The 22165-nt window shown below is 36.5% G+C and overlaps 3 protein-coding genes across 5 annotated transcripts in view; all 3 read right to left on the bottom strand.

The window, feature by feature from the left end:
* LOC109112652 (NHS-like protein 1) overlaps nt 1-1212 on the bottom strand; it is an 87583-nt gene extending 86371 nt beyond the window's left edge. Inside the window, exon 1 of one of the 2 annotated variants that reach the window (XM_042746703.1) lies at nt 631-1212. In XM_042746703.1, the coding sequence (XP_042602637.1) occupies nt 631-952 (322 nt within the window). In that variant the 5' untranslated portion in view covers nt 953-1212. The remainder of the gene's footprint in view (nt 1-630) is intronic. The other variant, XM_042746705.1, reaches the window with a different exon arrangement.
* Nucleotides 1213-2814: 1602 nt separating this feature from the next.
* On the bottom strand, nt 2815-10786 carry LOC109064974 (Golgi resident protein GCP60). Of its 2 annotated transcripts, none has more exons than XM_042746381.1 (8): nt 10465-10786; nt 9392-9533; nt 8956-9096; nt 8613-8771; nt 7583-7757; nt 6369-6555; nt 5846-6109; nt 2815-4762 (listed from the first exon to the last, which is right to left on the bottom strand). In XM_042746381.1, exons 1-8 carry the CDS (start codon nt 10721-10723, stop codon nt 4548-4550), a joined length of 1542 nt encoding a protein of 513 aa, XP_042602315.1. In that variant the 5' UTR covers nt 10724-10786; the 3' UTR covers nt 2815-4547. The 2 variants fall into 2 exon arrangements, with proteins under 2 accessions (XP_042602315.1, XP_042602314.1); XM_042746380.1 differs by having other exon boundaries at nt 5846-6130; nt 10465-10785.
* A 7644-nt stretch (nt 10787-18430) lies between these two features.
* LOC109113501 (C-C chemokine receptor type 6-like) lies at nt 18431-22124 on the bottom strand. The gene is made up of 2 exons (XM_019126310.2): nt 21782-22124; nt 18431-20596 (listed from the first exon to the last, which is right to left on the bottom strand). The coding sequence occupies exon 2, from the start codon at nt 20579-20581 to the stop codon at nt 19451-19453; it is 1131 nt and encodes a 376-aa protein (XP_018981855.1). The 5' UTR covers nt 20582-20596; nt 21782-22124; the 3' UTR covers nt 18431-19450.
* Nucleotides 22125-22165: the final 41 nt, after the last annotated feature.

The following is a 22165-nucleotide window of genomic DNA, read 5'->3' as shown; positions in this document are numbered from 1 at the left end:
ATCACTTTTGATCAATTTAATGCATTCTTGCTAAATAAAAGCATATTTCTTAAAAAAAAAAAATAATAATAAGATATATATATATAAACCTTGCAAGTGCATATATCTATATGCACCCTAATGAAGGGGTCCTGGAGGGGGTTTCTGCTGTAGGGGTGTCGTTAAAGCAGATCTATCACGTCTGACAGGATTTCGGCCCTTAAGGGAAACTTCAAGCATTCTCTTCACCTCAAATCGTTACACCAACATAACGCCATGTGCTTGTCCCATAACATTCACACCCGCCTTTTGTCTTGCGGACCCAATCCATAGTTCATTCTGAGTGCTGCCTTTAAACTTAACGTACATTTATCATTCAGTGGCTGCTATTAGATATGTGTGTACTTCAAATCAAAAAATCAATAATGGACTAACAGCTTTTAACTTTCATCATTAAGTCATGAACAAACATACTTTACGTCAGTGCTTAACAAATCCCTGAAATGTCGACATACTGTAAGTTATATGATATGAATCAAGTTCTATGTTCATTATTAACAGGTGAGCTGCTATATGTTTGTTATTGACTTGTTCATAAAAGTATAAACACTAAAGTAGGCAACGAATACGAGATTGAGCGTTTAAACTTACGTATTTTAATGGTTTTGGGATCAAACTTGCACACGGTGAGCTGTAATCTCTCCAAACGCACTTGAATAGTAGATGTCCTTTGCGTGATCAACACAGCCTCAGTCTCAATTCCCAGGAATATGTCACTGGCATGCCGCGAGAGATCGGACAGTTGATGCAGGATGTTGGTGAGCGTATGACAACACACTTCTTCCAAAGAAGAGAACAAAACAGGTTTGCGCACTCTGCGACCGTCCGGCGTCGTGAAGCTCTTCTCGGAGCCAGCGCTCCCTCTCAACCTGCTCACCAGCTCAGGCTCAACGGTTCTCTCGGGAAACGGCATTTTAAATCGTGTTTAAATTTGAGATGAGCATGGGGTTGAGGGAATTTAAAATCCAAACGATGTATCCCAGGAGTCGCCGTGAGAAGAAAGTCTGCTTATAAAAGGTCCCGCCATAATTTTTTGAAAGATGCAGAAGCAGTTTGGGACGTTGCCGCTGGTGTTCGGGAGCATCGGGGAACATGAGTTTGAAACGGTTTGAAAGCACAAGCAGCTAGTCGAACCGAAAACGTGAAGAGAAAGTATATGGAAAACACGGAGCGGCTTCCCAACCACCTGTAGGAACTGGAACTGGATTGGAGAATCCACAGCGCTGTACCTGCCTTGAGCGTCTGCTGCGTGGAAAACCCGGGATGGATGCTGTGGTTCTCTATATACAAGACATTTTTATAATACTGAGTTATGTTTCTTTTTAATAGTATTTATATTTTAAATACCATAGTTATTTTATTTTTAACTCAATGTCAGAAAAAATGTTGGCATTCTTACAAAGTACATTAAACAGATTTGATTCTAAATATTACATAAGAAAAATTACATTTCAAGCATTTTCAAAAAAAAACAAAAAAAAAAAACATGTAAAATAAAAGATTTTCTCTGTGTTTAAAGACAATCAGTATGTTTGGTATGACTTAAAAATAAGTAAAAAAAAGCGTTTTAATAAAAACAGTGCTAAAATAAACGGTAAATATCAATATATATCAATATATATCAATATATATATATATATATATATATATATATATATATATATATATATACAGATACAGACAATTCATATCATTTAACATTTACAGCACTTCAGAACTACAGGTCAATAGTACAGTAGTTTGTTAAGTATGAAGTAGTTTATTTACAGTAGTAATTTTGTTTGGAATAAGAAAACTATTCACATGGCATTATTTTTATCTACTGGTGTAGATCCTGTCGCAATAAAAATTAAACAAACAGTCAATGTATAACCAGTCTATTTTGCTTGTGAAAGGAACAAAAGCTGGTGTTTAGAAATGCCCGTGTTTCATAATATCTACACTATAGCGCCATCTTGAGGCTGCAAGTGTAGTATGCTCTTAAAAACAAACCCAGAGTGCCAGGAAGGATCAGATAAGTTTTTTTGGGTGTTAAGGAAGTGGACTATTGTTTGTTGTGGCAATGGAACCAGCTGAGGCTGCATTTCTGGATAGGAGTGATAGTGATCATTTTCCTGTTAACATTTAGCCTGCTGAAACTTCCTTTTGCACTGGGAAATCATGAACTGTGGCTGATGAGTCACAAACTGCTCCAAGCTATCACTAGAATACCCTAATGAACATAATCAAATGCACTAATTGATGAGTACTGGGGAAAAAAATCTTATATGTATCAAGGATTTTTTTTTTTTCTTAATGATGCTGACTTCTATTGGGATGAAATGTATTGCTTCTTTATTGTATGTATTTATTTCAAAAAATGTGGTTTTCTGTTAATTTGGTCCAACAGTATAAAAAAATTCTAAATAGTGTGTCAAATGGTTATAAAAATACAGCACCATCTATTGAAATGTCAGGCCAAAAATAAAATTAATAAAAACTTGTGTAATGGATGTGATTAAAAGAAAAAAAGAATAAATAAATAAATAAATAAAATGCATTTTATCTATATAAAACAGTGTGAGGAAAGGGCACATTTGTGCTAAAACATTTTAGTAATAGGAGTTTCAGTGGTAATGTTGCTTTAAAAAAAAAAAAAAAAAAAGTTGCACAAACAAGTAGAGCATATTTTACACCATTTCTCAAGAATTAGTGAACGGTTATTATAACACATTGTGCGAGTATGTAAAACATGCACATGACTAGAAGGGTATGAGAAAAGAATCAGGAAGTACATACAGAGGAACGCAAGTTTAATCAAATATACGCTTCAGGACACTCATCCTCAAATTTATACAGATCAGATCACACTAGCGAAACCAATACAGAAACACTTCTTCATGCCTTTATGGTCAGAAAATCACTGGAGTTTCCACTTTAAATATGAAGACAATTTTCAGATCAGATACCCTATCGTGTCGTCTTTTCCCCAAAAGCTGTACTTTTAGTACCGTGCCAAACGTTACACTTTCACTATACAAAGGCCTGAAGTCAGCATTACAAAAATTGAAAAAGAAAAATACATGGAAAAGATAACCACGGGAACTTTTGTATTCAATCTCCTGTACACGTGACATTAATGTAGTCTTTGGACAGCTTTAGCACGGCGGTCTCTATGAACACTGAATCATCACAGCTCTTAACACTCCAACAAACTGCTTTATTCATCAAGCGAACACAGTGTAACAGCATCTGCATCTGTATATATGGACGATGTTTGATCACAGCTGGATAGCAGTGACCTGCATTACACAGGCGTCTTTGACATACAATCATGAACGCGACATTTCACTCAATGATACAGCCAGTGATGAATCCAGAGCGGCTAGAGCAGGTATTTTTGAAGAAAAGAAGTCTGCAAATCCTCAGGAACTTCACTGTAATAATCTTCAATGCACTGAACAGTCCAATAAATAACAGAAAACGTTAATCAGCAACTCAAATGCAGCTTTTGATAGTTAGTCTCAATCATCTATACAAACACTTCAGTATTAAGATAATGACAATGAGAGAAGCTTGTTATTTCTGCCATAGAGAACCAAGTATAAGAGTGACGAGTAGAAATTCCAATCAAAATACATTAAGTTTGAAGATCTTACACGACTGTATGTAACTACATGCATAAAGCAACAAAGAAATGACCAAACTGAAAGGCAAGAATGTTTCCAACTCCTAGCTGTGCCACATTAAAAGTCAATACTGATAAATCTTGCATTGACCACATATGCAAAACAAACCGAAAATGCAAAAAACGAACACAGACAATAAATCTGGGGCTCTGTGGAAGCACAGAAGCGAATGATGAAGAAATGGGATAAATCTTATATGACTTACAGACACAAACATGACCCTACTCTACCACAGAGATTAATAAATATTAAACGTTTTAGACACAATCCATCTGGTTTAGAAAATGCTGCAAAATCTCTTCTTATAAAGGCCTCCAGATCCACCTTTGCATTGTTAGAAAAGTCCTTTCCAGTCGTTTTATCTCACCGATGCCCTTCAGTTCTGTGTGCTGATAGGAGGAAAACATCGGTACAGATGCACTCCATTGGCTGATTTACTCCGTGTTGACCTAAATAAGGAAGTACTCCAGTGTCCTGAAAGGCGTGTTAGTGTTTGCTCCGTTGTTTATTATCTAAACATGTCATTTGTAGGCCGTTTTAATTAGGACACACCAATATATCCTGCACCTCTTTGGATGGCATTAGAAGATGGAGGCTGAAGTTAGAATATCAAGCACAAAATCACAGAGTACATCTTTTAGAGTGCAAAACAGAGGTGCCAAGCACATGACCCATTCCTCCGGGACTCAAACAACAGTTTGCATACACATCGAAACACACACACTCATGTTACATTTCTTTGTCCCTTCCCCAGTAGTGGACATGCCATAAATTTCTCTCTTTCCATCTATCTCTTAACATACACGCACACATTCCTGTCCCACAGTCTTGAGTCCAGGCTTATCTGGTGTAATATACTCTGTAGTAGACTGTTTTAGACCTCCAGAGCGAGTAGGAGTTGTCAAACTTGAGCAAATATATGCCGCGGCCGGGATACTGGTGACTCCCAGCGTACACCTCCTCATGACAATCCCGCCGGTACACCGGCACAATCTCATCCACCTGCGGTTTCCCAACCTCTTTCTTGGCTTTCTCCTCCTCAGACTGGCCTTCACCTGAGAGAAAGAGAACAGGACTTAAATCTACAAATCATATTTACAGAAAACATAACATGAAATTCAAACAATCTATCTAAATTTTATATCAAAAGTAGCCTTATGATTGCCACAATTTAAAAACTCATTGATATTAAAATTCTGTCTGTTATCAATAAGATGGTAATTATTTTCATTTTATGGCCAATATCCAAAAAACAAAAAAAATTCAATTTACACTACAAATGAAGTTATTTTATATTTGAATTCTTTGATGTCTTCGAATCTTCAGGTCAAATAGCTGACTCGGATGATATAATTGTAATTAGACAAATATATATTATACAACTGCAACTATAAAATAAAAAAATATTTTTCATATTTCAGTATATTAATTATTTTAATCTACACAGTAAAACAGTAAAACTACAATACTTATGGCTTAATTTCTCTTGCAAGAGTTAAACCCTTGTAGTGCTGTCAAACGATTAATCGTGATTAATCGCCGACAAAATAAAAGTTTGTGTTTTCATAATATGTTTATACTGTGCATACGTATTATATATATAAACAAACACACATAGAGTATATACAGTGAAAATATTTGCATGTCTATGTTTATATTCATATAATTTATATGTAAATATATTAAATATACAAACATATTTTTCTAAAAATATATAAATGCTTGTGTTAGTATTTATATATATATACCTAATAAATTTACACACAGATTTTATGTAAACAAAAACTTATTTTGGATGCAATTAATCGCGATTAATCATTTAAGAGCACTAAACCCTTGAGCTTTTCGTTTGAAAGAAAACTGATAATTGTGTATATTTATTTGCACTGACATTAAAATTCTGTTTAATACCAATAAATCACTATTTTCATTTTATGAACGATATTAAAAATCTATACAAATTGTTTAAATAAAATTTAAAACACTAAAAAAAAACTAAAATTATTTTAAATATGACAAGTGAAAAATTATAATGTACAGTATGAAAATGAGATTTGAGATTTAAATCTGAGCATTTACATGGGATCCATTATTAGTCGATAACATGGTAGCAAAGAATCACCACATTCGTTCCTCACCTTCTTCATCCTCGTCTTCGTCACTAGACTCGCTGACGTGCACGCTGACCGATGCGTTAGTAGAGTCAGTCCATTCAAAAAAGACTCCAAAGCCAATGTCATAATAGTCACTGGCGAACTCCCAGAAGAGATAAGAGCCCTCCTCGTGGGTGGGAACCCTGACGGTCACCACTTCCCCCCGGCCCACTGTGATCACAGAGTCCACATCCTGACGGATCTTCTCTTTAAAGTCTTTTATCTGTGGCCGGGTCCACATGGAGGGAGCTGCTATTACAGGGGGAGAGTCTGAGAACCAGGAATATGGTATATTAGAGAATGTGTCTTTTGAAATTCAACTCGATTTCAATTCACAACCTCTATATTCAGATCTCCATTTAACTACATTTGATAGATTAATATGGATATATATCAGTTACAGTTGGCTTTTTTTCTCAATGGGAAACTGAGAGAAAATTTAGTTTGCTTGATTTGAAGTTGACATTAACAGCAGTTAAAATGAAGTGGCAGAAATACGCAAACTCACCAGTGGGTCCATTCTCTGTGACCTCTTCTGCAGGCTCCAGGTCTGGCTCTTGCTCTAAGCTGTCAGTAGTGGACTCTGCCTGGCCGTTCAGTGTGGGAGCCTCCTCTCCAGCAGAAGGTGCTGACACCTCACTTGCCTCTAATGTAGACAGCACTATAGCATCCTCCTGCTGTTTCTGCAGGGCAGCCTGGAGAGAACAGTGAAAACATTGGCATCACACAACTGTAACAAACAAACAAACAAACAAAAAAAACGTCCAGAATTATGCTAAATTACATTCTAGAACTTGGAAAAACCAGCCTCTTTTCTTTTAAATTATCAATTAAAACACCATTAGTCAAGCTTAGAAGCTCAGATGGAAATTTAACAAGCTGGACCATGGCAGCCCCCGGGGAAATGTACACAGAAATAAAAAATGTATTGCATCGGTGAGTCAAAGTCCATTACATGACAATAAAACCAGTTTTGCTTTCGATGACAGGTGTGTAAACCACATTCAATAATCTACCTGCAAACCAAATCCTACCACTCCAGTTTTGTTCTTTATACCAGTCAGTATTAACTGGTGGGTTGCATACAGGTCTGTTCTGAATCTGAATAATTAAATGTGACAATTGCATAATGGTGCATATCCATATGAACAGGCTTATCAACTATAAAAACGCAGAGGAAACGCTTTCCATAATAAATAAAACTGAGCACATATACACTACCATTCAAAAGACTGGGGTCAGTAAGAAATGTTTTTGATGAAAGCCTCTTATGTTTACCAAAGCTGCATTTTTTTAATCAAAAATACAGTAAAAACAGTAATATCAAAATTTTTAGTTCGACATTTTAATACATTTTAAAATGCAATTTATTCCTGTGATGGCAAAGCTGAATTTTCAGCAGCCATTACTCCAGTCTTCAATGTCACATGATCCTTCAGTTATAATATTTTATAACTTGCTGCTCAAGAAATGTGCCGCTTAATATGTTGTCAGAAACAGTGATTTTTTCAGGATTCTTTGACTATTAGAAGGACAGTTTTAATTTGAAATCTGAAATGTAAAAAAAATTCATCCTTGCCTAATAAAATTATTTTTTTCGTCTAAAAATAAAAAATTGTAACGGCTCGAAATTTTTGAACAGTATTGTAGTTTCTCATGTATCACAAAAGCATTGCAGACATTGGGTGGGACTGGGAGAGTGAATCATGGGCTCTCTCTCACCTGCTGCTGAGCCAGCTGCACCTGATACAGCTGCTGCATGTACTGCTGATAGTGCTGCTCCTGCAGCTGTCGAATGAGGATGAGCTGCTGCTCGGGACTGTCAGGGTACTGCTGCGCTGCATACTGCTGGAACTGCACCGCTGTCTGCGCATTCAGTGCAGCCATGATCTGCTGCCTAACACACCAGAGAAAGTGAGAAAAAAATTAATTATGTGCACAATCAAGCATCACTAGGGTTGCATAGTGTACCAGTACTAAACAAGTACAAACAAGCAGCTTTTTCACCCTTTTTAATGAGACTTTAATTTTAAATAATGTGTATGACAGCTGAAATAACCTCCCACTATTTCAGGTGGTTGAGAAATTATTCTAGGTGGGGTTAAAGACTTTCGCATTTTCATGTGTCATGAGTTTGCAAATTCATTTTAAATTACTGAAAGTGTTAACAGTCCTAGTTTAACTTCATCAGTCATTCAAGGCCATCAATTTATTATCAAAGAGACTGGCATTTTACCGAAGCCAAAAAGTTGGCATCAGCCCAACCCTGGGCTCTACTACAAAAGGCTTGAATACACTACATAATTTTAAAAATCTGAACAAATATTAAAACACTAGGCAACATATGCTTGTTAAATTTGTATATGTTTACAAAGACAAACTGGGCATCATACACTAAAACAACTGAGAATCACACACTACCAGCTCTTTCAGAAAAAAAACAAAATATTACCCAACCTATGAGGATAACCCTTGAAATATTATTATGCAATGTTTATTATTATAGAAGTTCCATATACAAAATATGAAAAGGTCTCATTTTTTTATTTTTATTTTATAAATGACTTGGGCTTAATGATATTGTATATAATACACAATATCCAATGACTGGACAGAACCAGTCTGATGCTGAAAAAAAAAAATATCTGGACAAAAGTCACGTGGCATATTCCAGCCTTGAGTCTTTCAACAGACATTTTCAAACGATCCTGTTTTACTTTAGATCTGGAATAATTCAACAAGTGTCACTCACTTCTGTTGCTCTACACGGAGTCGTTCCTCCTCAACTTGTCTTCTCTCCTCCTCTTCTCTCCTCAGTCTCTCCTCTTCCTCACGTCTGCGTCTCTCCTCCTCCTGCCGCAGCCGCTCACGCTCTTCTTCCTCTCTACGCCGCTGTTCCTCTTCCTCCCTCCTTCTCAGGAAAAACAAGACACCATACACAACATAAGAGACATCTGTGAGTTTACGGAGAGATCCAATTGGTTAATGGGTAAAACAGTAAATAAGTCTAATTTAAAGGTGTGTGACACTAACAAAGTGAGAAGATAACATCGATAAAGAAGGAAAAATCAATCATCTTTATCTGCAAGTCTGACCTCTTTCTCTCTTGCTCCTCCTTTTCAATCTTGTGTGACGCGACGAAAGGTGCAAATAAACTGCAACATTTGTTCAACAGCTTTACAAACTCCAGCATGGCCTCATCCTTCTCCATGTTGCCCAACGATGCCCATTCCTTTCTGAAAAATTTACAATTGTTATTGCAGATTCCCATCTGTATATCCACAACAAAATACCTAAACGTCACAGACTAAAAAAAAAAAAATTCACATTAAAAAAAAAGCTTGTACACTACAACAGCAGCTATAGGATAAGTATGAATAGCATTTAAAGACTGTATTTCCACACACATTATGATATAAATGAGCTCAATGACAACACTTTACTAGCACTGAAACATAAAAATTAAAAATAGCTTATGTGACTCTAACAGCAGGGAAGCACAGCCAGGTCAAAGATCAAATCAAAGCTTACCTGCGGTCATTTCCCAGCACATCGAAGAATCCCACCTCAGGGGAAGCATCGGGGTTATAAGGCCCCAGCAACACCTGCTTATGGAGGGCTACCAGACGGAGTTTATCCTCATAGGTCGGGTGGAAGGCTTTCCCATCTTTCTCTGAGTGAAAACATTGCAAAAATGTGGATTCAAAATTGCAACATGCTCTCATCACATTAGAAAAGGGATTTCCAAACTTTTTTGTCAGCCAAACCACTCTGATACTAAATATTTACTTGCCGTAAACCCTGAATCAGTGGGTTAATGGTCAAATAAGATGCACTTTTTTTTTAGCAAATGTTTCATTTTGATTATTTTTGTTCTATATTTATATTAGTTCAAATTTATGATTTAAAAAAATTATTAGTTATAGAGCAACTCACAACGCCAAGTCCCAGTTTAGAATGCCATCTAATGCAAATTTGCAAGTGCCACTAATGATTTTTTCTGCAAATTGAGTTGTGTTGAGTTTTTTTGTATACATATGCTTTGAACATCATGAACTAGACACATAGGACACATTAACGCTTAGCTGTTATCTGAAACATCTTGATTGGTACATTAGTTGTGCATTAATTAGAGAGCTGATAGACACAAACATATTGTTTAAAAGGGTGTGGACTTGCGGAATAATTATTTTATTGTACAAAATCTACAGTGCTGGTTTTGCTGTCAAATAGACATACGGAGTACAGCACTAGTGGTTCACTTTGACTGAGACACTTTGACTTAAAGTCATCAGTCAGGCACATGACACACACACACACACACACACACACACACACACAGAGTGGTGCGGTCACTGGTTGGGTCAGTTCCTCTAGAGGTGCTTAACCCTGAACACTGCAACTGAAGTGAACTACAAGACCTGTAGAAGCAGAACTTTTCACTAAACACCGACAAGTGAAAAAGACAGGACTCTAATAAGAAAACAGCGACCTCACTAAATCGAAACAACACTGCGAGATCAATCTGTAACATAGAGACGACAATGCTAATGCATGTTTGTGTTCAGTGAATGTCTGTCCGTGTGTATAGTGACATAAAATACCTTTAAAGAATCTGAGCGCCAGCCCGTAGAGCTCGACTAAAGAAAAGCCCCACCTCCCCTCGATCGTAGCGCTGCTAGCAGGGTCGCCCTCCTCCCCATCGTCGCTCAGCTCGGGGTTACCAGCGCTATGGGCAGCGGACGCCTCGGCCTGCTCCTGTTCTCCCTCGGAGTCCGGGCTCAAAGTCAAACCGTCGATAGAAACTTCGAGCCGGCTAGAATTTGCACTGTTGAGGTCGCCGCTCTGAACCTCTGTCGCCATCGTGCAGAATGTCAGCTGAAGCAGCCACGTACCTACTTCCGTCCTGCTCCGCCGGGACTTCCGGCAGCATGACGTAGAAATGTTCGACTACAAAACCTTAAAATATTATTATGTAATGTTTATTATGACAGAAGCACCATATACAAAATATGAAAAGGTCTCATTAAAACCGTTTTTTTATTTTATTTTATAAATAACTTGGACTTAACAATATCGTATATAACAAAGTAACAGTATCGTAGTGTTTTACATAAAAGTGAAAGCTGATCGAGAATGTAATATTTATATATAAATTATTTTATATATTTTTTGTACTATTTGCATAATTTAATCAATTACATTTGGGCATGTTTTCGATGTATACTATAAATGAAAAAAAAAAATAATATATTTTTAATAATAATGACTTACTATTTATTACTAAATATGCAAAATACTCATCACATATAGTATAACACAATTCTCTTTAAAATGAAAGAAAATAAAACAAAAAAATTAATTGGCTATACTTTAATAATGTTGAAAATTGCAAACACTTACAAAAGTGTTTTAGACAAGTTTACAATTATCTGTGTCACTAACGAAGAGACAAAATACAAAAATACAAATTTTGTAGATTTGATCTTATTTTTATTTTAATGAAGAACGTCATGTAATATACAGCTGTTTAATGACAAGATGAAGGCCAGGGTACATAAAATTGTACCAAATACCATATTCCTACAGTTATTGTGACTACAATAAAACGTTGTTCGGCAGTCTATTATAAAACACTATTAGTCATCATGTCTAAAAAAAAACAAAAACAAATGACAGTATTCTTAAAGTTTCTTTTACTACAACACCATATTTTAAGTTGTTTAATTTTATTAAATTTTTTGTTTCCAGTAGTAGTAATAACTTTATTAACAAATGAACTGGTAATTTGGTAGTATCTGTGGTGTGGTGTTATGGTTATTTCTATAGGTGTGAACTGCATGTAAAGATCACTGAAAAGAACTGGTGAATATAATCATGTTCTCACAAACCTACGTTAATCTTAAATGGTATAAACCACTGATTTGTCATTTAATGATGATATTTATTTTATATAAAAAGTTCTTTATTTTATTTCAAGCAACTGCTAAATACATCTGCTCATTTCTCCAACACATGAGTGTAGTGACAATGCCTATCCAGCAGAGGGAGAATCTATAAACAGATCTATTCAATGACAGCTAAATGAGAGGGGCTATTAAAATAATGTATTATTATATATTAATATATTAAACATATTATATAGTACAATACATACTATATTAAGTTTTATAATGAATTAAATATTGAAGAAAAATATATTATTTAGTAAAAATTGCACTCCAATCAGCCTATTCCTTTTAGTTAATCAAAAATGTTTATGATTAAATCCAGGTGGTTACTGAAAAAAGCATCATGTTATTACTTTCTTCATCTAGGACTCGAAACGAACCAGCTAGTGATGCTGCTCTAAACACAAAACCGTTGTTTTTGTAAATACAAACTCCAGGATCAGCAAAGATCAGCATAGACTCCATAATCACCTCAAAGTCCAATATATACAGCAAGAAAACCTTTCAGCAAGACTACCTCCAGCAGAACCTTGAGCTCGCTGTGTCAGTGGTGACTGAGATCACCAATAACATTTTCAAATAAATGTGAAATTGTAACAATCATGTCAAAAATACGAACTTTGATTTTGGGAGACAAACAACCTAGAAATATGTAAAGAAATTGTTAACCTGCACCGTACATATGGAGAGGGAAAGAGAAAACAAAGAAAACCTGTAACCTGTGATCTTGACCTCTGTAGATCATCCTCATGAGCTTCAAACCAAAAAAAAAAAAGGAGTTTTGAAAAATTCAAAGGTCCAAATTTACACTCCAAACCAAGTTCATGAGTATAAGTTGTTGAAATCAAATCAACATGAAACTGTAACCTTGAACTTGAATTGAAATTTACAAAGAAAATATTGCTAATTTCTGCCAATAATCACACTGTCATCATTAAAACACTGTCTAAATACAACAAATAAAACTGACCACATAATGCAGTGACAATAACTTAATTTCAGCTTTACCTATAACAAGAAAACCTTACAGCAAGACAATCTGCAGAACCTGATCCTGCTTTGTTCCTCCCAACTTGAATTATAGCAAACAACCCAGTAATACAGAAAGAAAACATAACCTTGATCTTGGGGAAAAGGAGAGAAAACAACAAATTCAAGTGTACGTCACAAGTTCAAGTGTAAAACTGTAACCTTGATTTTAAGGGGAAAGAAAGATGTGAAATCACATCAACCGAGAAGCAAATGCTAAAGAGAATGTAATAAAAATCATAAAAATTGAGAAAATTTATCTTAACTAAAACCGGTAAAATGTTAAGAACAAATTTAGAAAACTAAAACTAAACTGTAAATGTTAAATGAAAGAAGAGAAAAAAATGAAGCAAACACACATACACACACTTTCTTTTTATACATTTATTTATATCAAGTGACGTCACTATTGCGACGTCATAATAGCACATTTCATTTGTGAAGCTTTCAAATGATGCTGCGCATGTACTTCATTCCGTTAAATACAAGTGAATGACTGAATCTATTAACTGCTTAAAAAAAAAGATGCCTTCAAGATATCTCCCACCTGGGCTCAAATAATTATTCAATAATCTCTTTTTCTACATGGGCATTTCGAACCATGAAGCAGCTGTATTAAAGCAAAACTAGGTTAAGTTAAGCAGCTCCTTACAGCTTCTTGGACTAGAGTCGATTCGACTGATTCATCAACGCTTAACGGAATCAACGCTTTGATATTCATCTGAACAGTTTCAATTACAGGTATAGGTTAATAATGCTGTAATATTTACATCATTCATGATACTTTTGTACTGTAAATGTAAGCGATTCACCGTGTAAATATAATTCACCAGGTATTAAGTTCATAAAACCAACAAATACGAAATAGAGAATAAAGGTTTTACTTGTTATTTTCACAAAGCATTTCACTATGGGATTTTTTTTCACTCTCTCGATATTTTAATAGCTAAAATAATGGCTTACTTGAAAATCTGGGAATATATATATATATTTATTATATATATTTTATAGATTGTTGGTACGGAGCGGCAAGTAGGCTAGGACTACTATAAAAAAAATAATTTGTCACATCTCGTGCGCTCCTGCTCTTCAGTATCAGTAGGGGGCAACAGAAGACGGTTTTACTGAGCCCTCAGCGCTCACCTAAATTACTTCAGTCTCTAATTTGAACATGGAGATTGTTAAACAAAAAGCATTTCAGGCATCACATAATCCTTTTTAACTTTTTGGGATAGTTCTCCCAAATATGATATGAAAATGCAGTCATCATTTACTCACCATCATGTCACTGCAAACCTGAATGACCCTATTTTCTTTCTGCGAAACACAAAAGAATATATTTTGAAAAAAATGTTTTGGATATTTTCTTTAAAAAAAAAAAAGAAAAAAAGAGAAGCTTTTATCTTGACTTTCTAAACTTTCCTTTTAAACTATGAACTTCAATTTTGTCAACTAATTTTAGCAAAAAAATAGGCTATTTGTACACGAAAAACTGCATTTCATTAATTGAACTATCATTCATTTAGTCTGTGGAGTTCTATGAATCACTCAGACACAAATTAAGGACTAAATGGTGGAATTGTGTGTTTATGCCACTGTATATCCAGTTCTAGAATTAAAGACTGTAAAAGTGAGCTATGGGACAGTGGCAATACACATAGAAGTACATTGCTCTGTATTTGTTTCGAGAAGTTCATAGCAGCAGCTAGTTTAGGAGAATTCTGTGGAACGTAGCAGTATAATGAAAAAAAGTCCTATTTAATTAAATAATTTAAAATAATGATAAAAAAAAAAAAAAAAGCCAGTGAAACTGTCCTTTCAGTGATGATCAGATATGCAATCAGAAACACTTCAAAAACACCCTGATCAAAGTTTTATCCTTAGATGCTTTCAACAGGGTGGAGTGGGGCTTTTTGACTGCAGCTCTGTTGAATTTCAGGTTTGGTCATATTTTTAGGACATAGGTTAGTTTATTATATATAAATCCTAGAACAGCAGTGATAACAAATGTCATGACTTCCCCGTTCTTTCGTTATTATTCACAACAGTTTGTCACGGATCTGCAGGAAATGGGACCCAAATGCAGAATGAGCAGACAAGGGTATTTTATTAACAAAACATAGACTGGAACAGCTGGAGAAATTTGCAGTGAAACAGTTCAAACAGAGGGGCAGGGCAGACAACAATACAGGCAGGAGGGATGGCCACAGAGACAGTCCGAGATGACCACAGCCTCAAGCACAGAGGAGGCAGCTCAAGAGGAAGGACCAGGCAGACACACAGAAAACCCGTAGCTTTAAGTGAAACTCTAATGTCACTAGTCTAGCCGCTAGGTAGGGTCTCACGGGACCAGAGTCTTGACACGTGAGAGAGGTGAGCTGCTTCCAAGCAGTGGGGTTCAGTGGCCAGGGATTCTGAGATAGGGTAAGACAAGACAAACACAAAAACAAACAAGACGAGACTCAAAATGCCACAACAGTAAGACAATTGAAAACAATAAGAACAATGCAAAAGAAATAACCAAAGCTACCCAAAGGTATAATCAAAGAGTAAAAACAAAAAGCCAAGATCCAAAACTGGAATCACTTAAACAAGAGTAGAAGAAAATCTAAATCAAATGAGAAACAAAACTAGATTAGAATACACAAATTTCTTTTAATTCCATTCTGATTAAGCTAGACAAAACTAAAGACCAAAAAGGATATAAATATCTAAATAAGAGATCAAAAAATAATGCTCAAGATCAAAGGGAAAAATTCTGGGCCAAGAGACAGGTAAACACCAAAAACGAACCAGCAGAGACACAAGGAAAGGAAACCCAATATATAGATTGGCACACATGAGGATCAGGTGAAAACAATCAAGTAGACAAGGGCTAAACAAGGGGGCATGACCAAGGGAAACCAGGAGGTGGGACGAGAGGAGCATGTGGCAGACACAAACAGAGACAGAACCATGTGCTTAGACACAAAACAAACAGTGAAACATTGAACAAAGACAAGACTGTCAGGGCAGGTTCCTGACACAGTTTTAGACCCTTTGGCCATTATGATTAGGGCAGACCCAAACATTATGGGAGTAAGGGGGGTAGGGGAGGAGATGGAACACAAATTAATGCTATATGCAGATGACATTTAATTGATATCTCGTGACCCTCTCAAGTCTTTACCTACATTAATGAGAATTATCTCTCATCTAGCCTCCATTGCCAGGTTTCTTTTTTCAACACTCCTCAGCCTTAAAGTGAAAACTCGATACTGATTGGCTATTTTTTTTTTTTTTTTACCAACGTAGGCACTGTGACTTTTCATTACCTGATGGAACACACTTAGGCCTATAAGGTTGTAAAAATGCAAGTGTTTACATGCTTTATTTTAATTTTAAATACTTTGCATTTTAAAATCAACTTCTAAATGTCTGTTCAGTAGTCCCTATATAACATGACATAATTTTACTTTGTGGTGCTTCTAATTAAGTGATAAAAATCAGTTGCAAATGTTGTACAAAATAAATATCACCACTACTCATCTTTGCACCAATAAAATGTAAAAACACTGTTTTTCTACCAAATTACATGCAATATCTAATTGTTATTAATATTTCACACATTGGCAATGTTTCTGTGATCTCTCACGAGATGTCGGGAAAAAGTCTCATGATTTATTTCCACAACATAGTGTGGCTTTAGTGTGCGTTAAGGGCACTGTGCTTTGGTGTTTTTAAGAACTGGGACAGTCTTGCACACTTACTTCCTGTTGTGTGCATGTGCTCTCATGTGGCCAAGACCAAAAGTGTGGGTATTTGAACAAGGAACAGCCATAGACATACATGCATAAAAACATGGACGTAGTGTCCGTGATGTCACCCGTAGTTTTCTGAAGAGCGTTTTTGAAGCTCAAAGTGGGCGGAGCAGGCCATCACCATCTTGGAAGCACGTCACTTCTGGATAATCGAAAATGGGCAAAAAGGCGAGAGCTGGTTGCTGAAGCCACACCCACCTAGCTCTATGAGTGTGTCAGCTGCAATCCATCTGTCACTCAAGTGGCCACGCCCGTAATTATGCAGGTCTTTAAGGCTTAATATAATTTAAACGGATGGATGAGTTATAAAAAAAATTCACCCCTACACAGTTGTCATGAAGGGCAAAAATTTTTTTTTGAACCAGGCTGTAAATGTTTTTTTTTCTGCTGTAAAGTTGGCCATTTTAACATGGGGAGTCTATGGGACTGACTCCCTTTTGCAGCCAGTCTCTAGCGGCCAGTTGATGAATTATAGTTTAAGTCACTTCGATGTTGGCTTCATGAGAGAGAGCGGGAGGTTGCCGCTTGGGCACAGCTCTCCCCCAGCCTCCCCCTCCCCTTCTCTATCACTTAGTGGTTGTAATCACATCAGCAGATTTGTCACATTCGCGATAGAAAATCCAAATTCAGTAACATGTTATTACAGCTGTGAAATTACAAAAAACAATCTGAGACATGAACTGAAATGAATTGTGAATTTTATTAACATTAAATCATCCTCCTCCCATTTTCACCTAAAAATTTTGGGGAAGCTGTGCCCCCCGCCTCCCTGACGAGCCGCCACTGGACAAGAGTCCAATCGAGCTGCGAGTTCTTTCGTCAAATCTTTATTAACCAACAACACCTTTTAAAGGGGTCACATGATGTTGCTAAAAAGAACATTATTTTGTGTATTTGGTTTAATTAAATGTGTTTATGCATTTTAAGGTTAAATACAACTTAACCACTGATTTCAAGTGTCCTCTTTTGAAAGTGAAAGTGAAAGTCGTGACATTTGTCAAGTATGGTAACCCATACTCGAAATTGGTGCTCTGCATTTAACCCATCCAAGTGCACACACACAGCAGTGAGAAGTGAACACACCGTGAATACACACCCAGAGCAGTGGGCAGCTATATATCCAGCGCCCGGGGAGCAACTCGGGGTTCAGTGCCTTGCTCAAGGGCACTTCATCCATGGGTATTGAGGGTGGAACAGAAATCTCACAAAAAACACACTCCAAACTACAACTCCTTACATCAACTATAAACAAACCCAATATAATCAAATTACAAATCCAAAAAAATAACCATTAACACAAAACTGCACATAAACCCCTTTGTTTGGAAGGCCAAACAAAGTATTTTCACTTTCAAAATGAAACAGCGTCTCCACAACATGGTGTCGGCAGCAACAGCAAGAATCAAAGTTATGCCTTCTTTCTTTGTCTGAACATTTGGGCAGTGTTATGCAAATATTCCCACATCGTGACGTAGACCTGTGGGGGTGTTAGAAAGAGCTGTTTTAGGGGGGTGTGGTTGACTCTTAACTTTTATAAAGAATCTCTCTTTGGGTTTGACACTTTAGTCTTTGCAACTTTACAGATGTACTTTATGCACCAAAAGCTTGTAACACTCCAAAGAGAAAGGAAAACTTGAAATCGCATCATATGACCCCTTTAAATTTGGGTGGATTATTTTACAGATCTCCTTGCTACGTTTCTGGACTTGGGAACATTTCAGTTGCGTTGCTGTCTATGCAGGGCCAGACAGCACTCGGATTCCATCAAAAATATCTTAATTTGTGTTCTGAAGATGAAACGAAGGTCTTACGGGTTTGAAATGACACGAGGGTGAGAAATTAATGACAGAATTTTCATTTTTGGGTGAACTATCCCTTTAACAACTGTTAAATTCCCATGTGCTTTGTTTTGTTACATTGATGGTGACTAGTGGCTGAATATATAATTGATTGGAAAGGTGAATATTGAGTACTGTGGTGATGTATGAAGATTTGACTGTTGAACAATACAAAAAAAAAAAGTTGAATTACAAAAAAAAATAAAAAAAGATATGTTTTGGGGGAAGGAACTAGTTTTTGTAGAGGACTGTGATGCAAAAGGGTATGAGAGCATGTATCCAGGTCAAAGACAAAATGTCTCAAAGGTCATAGCACATACAGTACAAGACTTTCAATGTCATTCAAAAAACAAAAAAAAACCCGGTAAGCCTCAGATGGTGCACTGATTCTCAGCACTGGATCTCATTTCAAAACATCGCTCTTCACAGTTTGTTGTTGTGTTGCAATATCTTGCCTAATTTATTTAGATAAAACTTACAATGTTTATATATTGGGTACATTAGGCGATGTTAAAGATTCTATGTACAAAAGGTTAATAGTACATATAGAAAAATAAAAACATTCTACATTAGTACTACATATAGTGCCTATTGATTGCAAAATTCATTCATAAACAGAAGCCTTTTTAAAATTTGCTGTTCTAGCACATTGAAACAAAGAATAAACATTTTCCCTCTTTGGTTTGTAATTGGCATAATTCCTAATTAATTAATTCAATTAATTCATCATTTACTCAACCTCACGTTATCCCAGTCAAACTAGGACTTTTTCTTTCTTTCCCAGTCAGACTTTTTGTATTTTAATATTTTTATTTTTTTATTTTATTTTTTTTGTGGGACAAAAAAGAGAAGGTCATACAGGTTTGGAACAACATGAAGGTGAATGACTGATGACTGAATTTTCATTTTTGATCAATGCTAATCAGGCTGTCAGTCACAATGCTGGGCACTTTGCCCTTAATTAGCACCAAATCACATGGTAAATGAAGTGCCATTTTCATAGTACGAGCCATCCACAGAGCGCCGGGTGGAAACATACATTTCAGTGGTGGCCCGTGAGGACCGTCTTGCTGACATGTAGTTCTTCCCCAAGCACCAGATGTCCTGTAAGATCTTCCGGAAGTGGTTTCTGAAATTCACCCCGATGAAGGCATACAGCAGGGGATTGAGACAAGCGTGCAGGTACGCCAAGCTTCTTGTTATGATCATGGTCAAGCCGATGGACTCATCAAAGCTGCATTCCTGCTCTTGAAACATGTTGATGGTATAAAACAACAGTGCTAAATTATAAGGCATATGGAAGACCACAAACACAAGGACCACAGTGAGAACCACACGCACTGCCTTGTGTCTCTGAAAGTTCTTGGCCCGAAGGAGGGTGACAATGACGCTGGAGTAACAGAATCCCATGATCAGCAGCGGCAAGAAGAAACCCAACACAATCTGAGAGCTGGGCACCACAGTTTTCATCATACGTGCCGTTTCATTTGACTGAAATTTAAAAAAGCAGACATATTGCCCATCTTCACTGTCAGTAACGTTCCAAAGGCTGGATTCAGATGGGCTGGGTTGGTAACGCTCATAAAACATGAAGGTAGGAAGGGACAAGAGCAGGGCCGACAACCAGACGACTGCGCAGACCAGGTGGCTGTAAAGCAGAGTGCTTGAACGCAGCCGGAAGGACCGGCGGGCCTGTACGATGGCAAGATAGCGATCTCCACTGATGCAAGCCAGGAGCAGAATGCCGCTGTAGAGGTTGACGCTGTAGATGCCTCGCAGAAGTTTGCAAGACAAGTTTCCCATGGTCCACCCATACTGCTCGTTGTAGATAATCAAAGGCAGTGCCATCACAAACAGGATGTCAGCGATGGCCACATTCAGCAGATACACGTCAGTCATGGACTTGGTCCGCTTGTAGAGAGCGTATGTCATGATCACAAGAGCGTTGCCGATAAAACCAACAAAACAAATGATAGGATAAACAAATAACTGGAGGAAGTTCTCAATCTTCAGTTTGAGCTCCATCGAACATGGTTCCACCATTTCATCATACGCAGCTTGTAATATTTCAGAGTAGCTAATGTTGTAATCATATGCCTCCATTTTCTCCCCCTGAGACTGCAAGGAAAGAAAAAAGAACAGGAACATAGGTCAAAACCAAATTTTATGGCAGAGCTCAGATAAAGATGCCTAACTGAAATCTAACATACAATTAGGTTTAAAATGTAAAAGGTATTTATACTAAAATATCAAAAACAAAGAAATGCTTAATTTTTCCTAAGAATGCAGTAGACAGATACTGGTGCCATCGTTTTGCAGCTGCTTTATAATATTACATAAAAATCTGTGAGTGTGAGTTTAAGGACAGATTAAATCCAATCATTCACTCCACACCACACCAGGAAAAAGCTCTCAGTGCAAATGCTGCTTTGTAGTTTGACATTTTACCTTTGCAGAAAGAGGAAATCTGCAGAAAATCAGGTCACGTACACGGCAAGAGATTCAATGCATACAACCTATTTACTGTCCATTAGTCCAGAAGATGATGTTTGTCTAGCAAAGCATTGCATTTCGTCAACTTTTTACTACTTTCCATGCATTAATACATTTTATAGCAAGCATCAAGCATGAAAAAGTATACATTTCATAACATCATGTCACACAGATTCCTGAAAACACATCCAATGGTAAAATACACGAAAAAAACCCCCTAAAAACTAAAAAGTGCTTACCATACATCCAAACAATAATTTAGCGGGAGAGCAAAAAAATACAGAGTTTTTACAGAGTCATTTCTTTTGTTCATGTCTTTACTGGTTACTGGCATATAGAAGAATTATGCACATTCATTAATTGCTATGAAAAAAAACCTATGCTATTTATCTATCTATTCATTTATCTCTCTCCTTATATATATATAGTAGTCAACATTTGAAGTGGATCAAAAAAGTTAATCAATGTTGTCCTAGGACAAGAATGCATTTTGTTTTTTTTCGGACAACTTTGATTAAAGGTTTTGATCCACTTTTAATGTTGACTACTGTATCTTAGTTTAGAGCTATTTTTTTCCCCTTAAGTGGACCAATATCAGTTTGCAAGAGTCTCACTTAAACACAGATCCTGCACAATAAAATCTTCAAATTTAAATATATACACACCAAGACTAACAATTTGCCTGCATTTAAACAATTTGTCTGCAAACTGGGTAATTAAATACATGCGTATTAACAAAAACAGGCACTGACTTACCTTTCCACTTAAAAATTTAACATATGACTGAAGTGGAAAAAAGAAGCGACTTACCAGTATCAACACAAACAAGTCTAATAGAAAGCAGTGAGAGTTTCTGTTCCTTCTGGTTTCTGATCAGGAAAGACAACTTGGATAGGGCACAGCTGCTTAATAAGAATGACAATTATCTGATCTGAGCAGAAGGCGGCACTTCACTGAGAGCTGTATAGGAACATGTAGGTGTGAGTGTGAAACCATCAAAGCTGCCCAACAAATGCACACAGTCTAGAATAGATTATGTTTTCATGTAAAAGGATGATGCTACACCTCAAACAGAAAAACCCAACCAAGCACTTAGTGCATGGTTCAAATGTCTTGAAGACTAATTTCACTGTGATGTCTGCTACACTTTCACTGACATTAAAACTGTTAACACAACTCAGTGACTCTGGTATT

This window comes from Cyprinus carpio, chromosome B20 (assembly GCF_018340385.1).
Source record: "Cyprinus carpio isolate SPL01 chromosome B20, ASM1834038v1, whole genome shotgun sequence".
NCBI classification, from domain to species: Eukaryota; Metazoa; Chordata; class Actinopteri; order Cypriniformes; family Cyprinidae; genus Cyprinus; species Cyprinus carpio.
The sequence above is the reverse complement of the archived record's forward strand: the minus strand, read 5'-3'. Positions and strand labels throughout refer to the sequence as shown.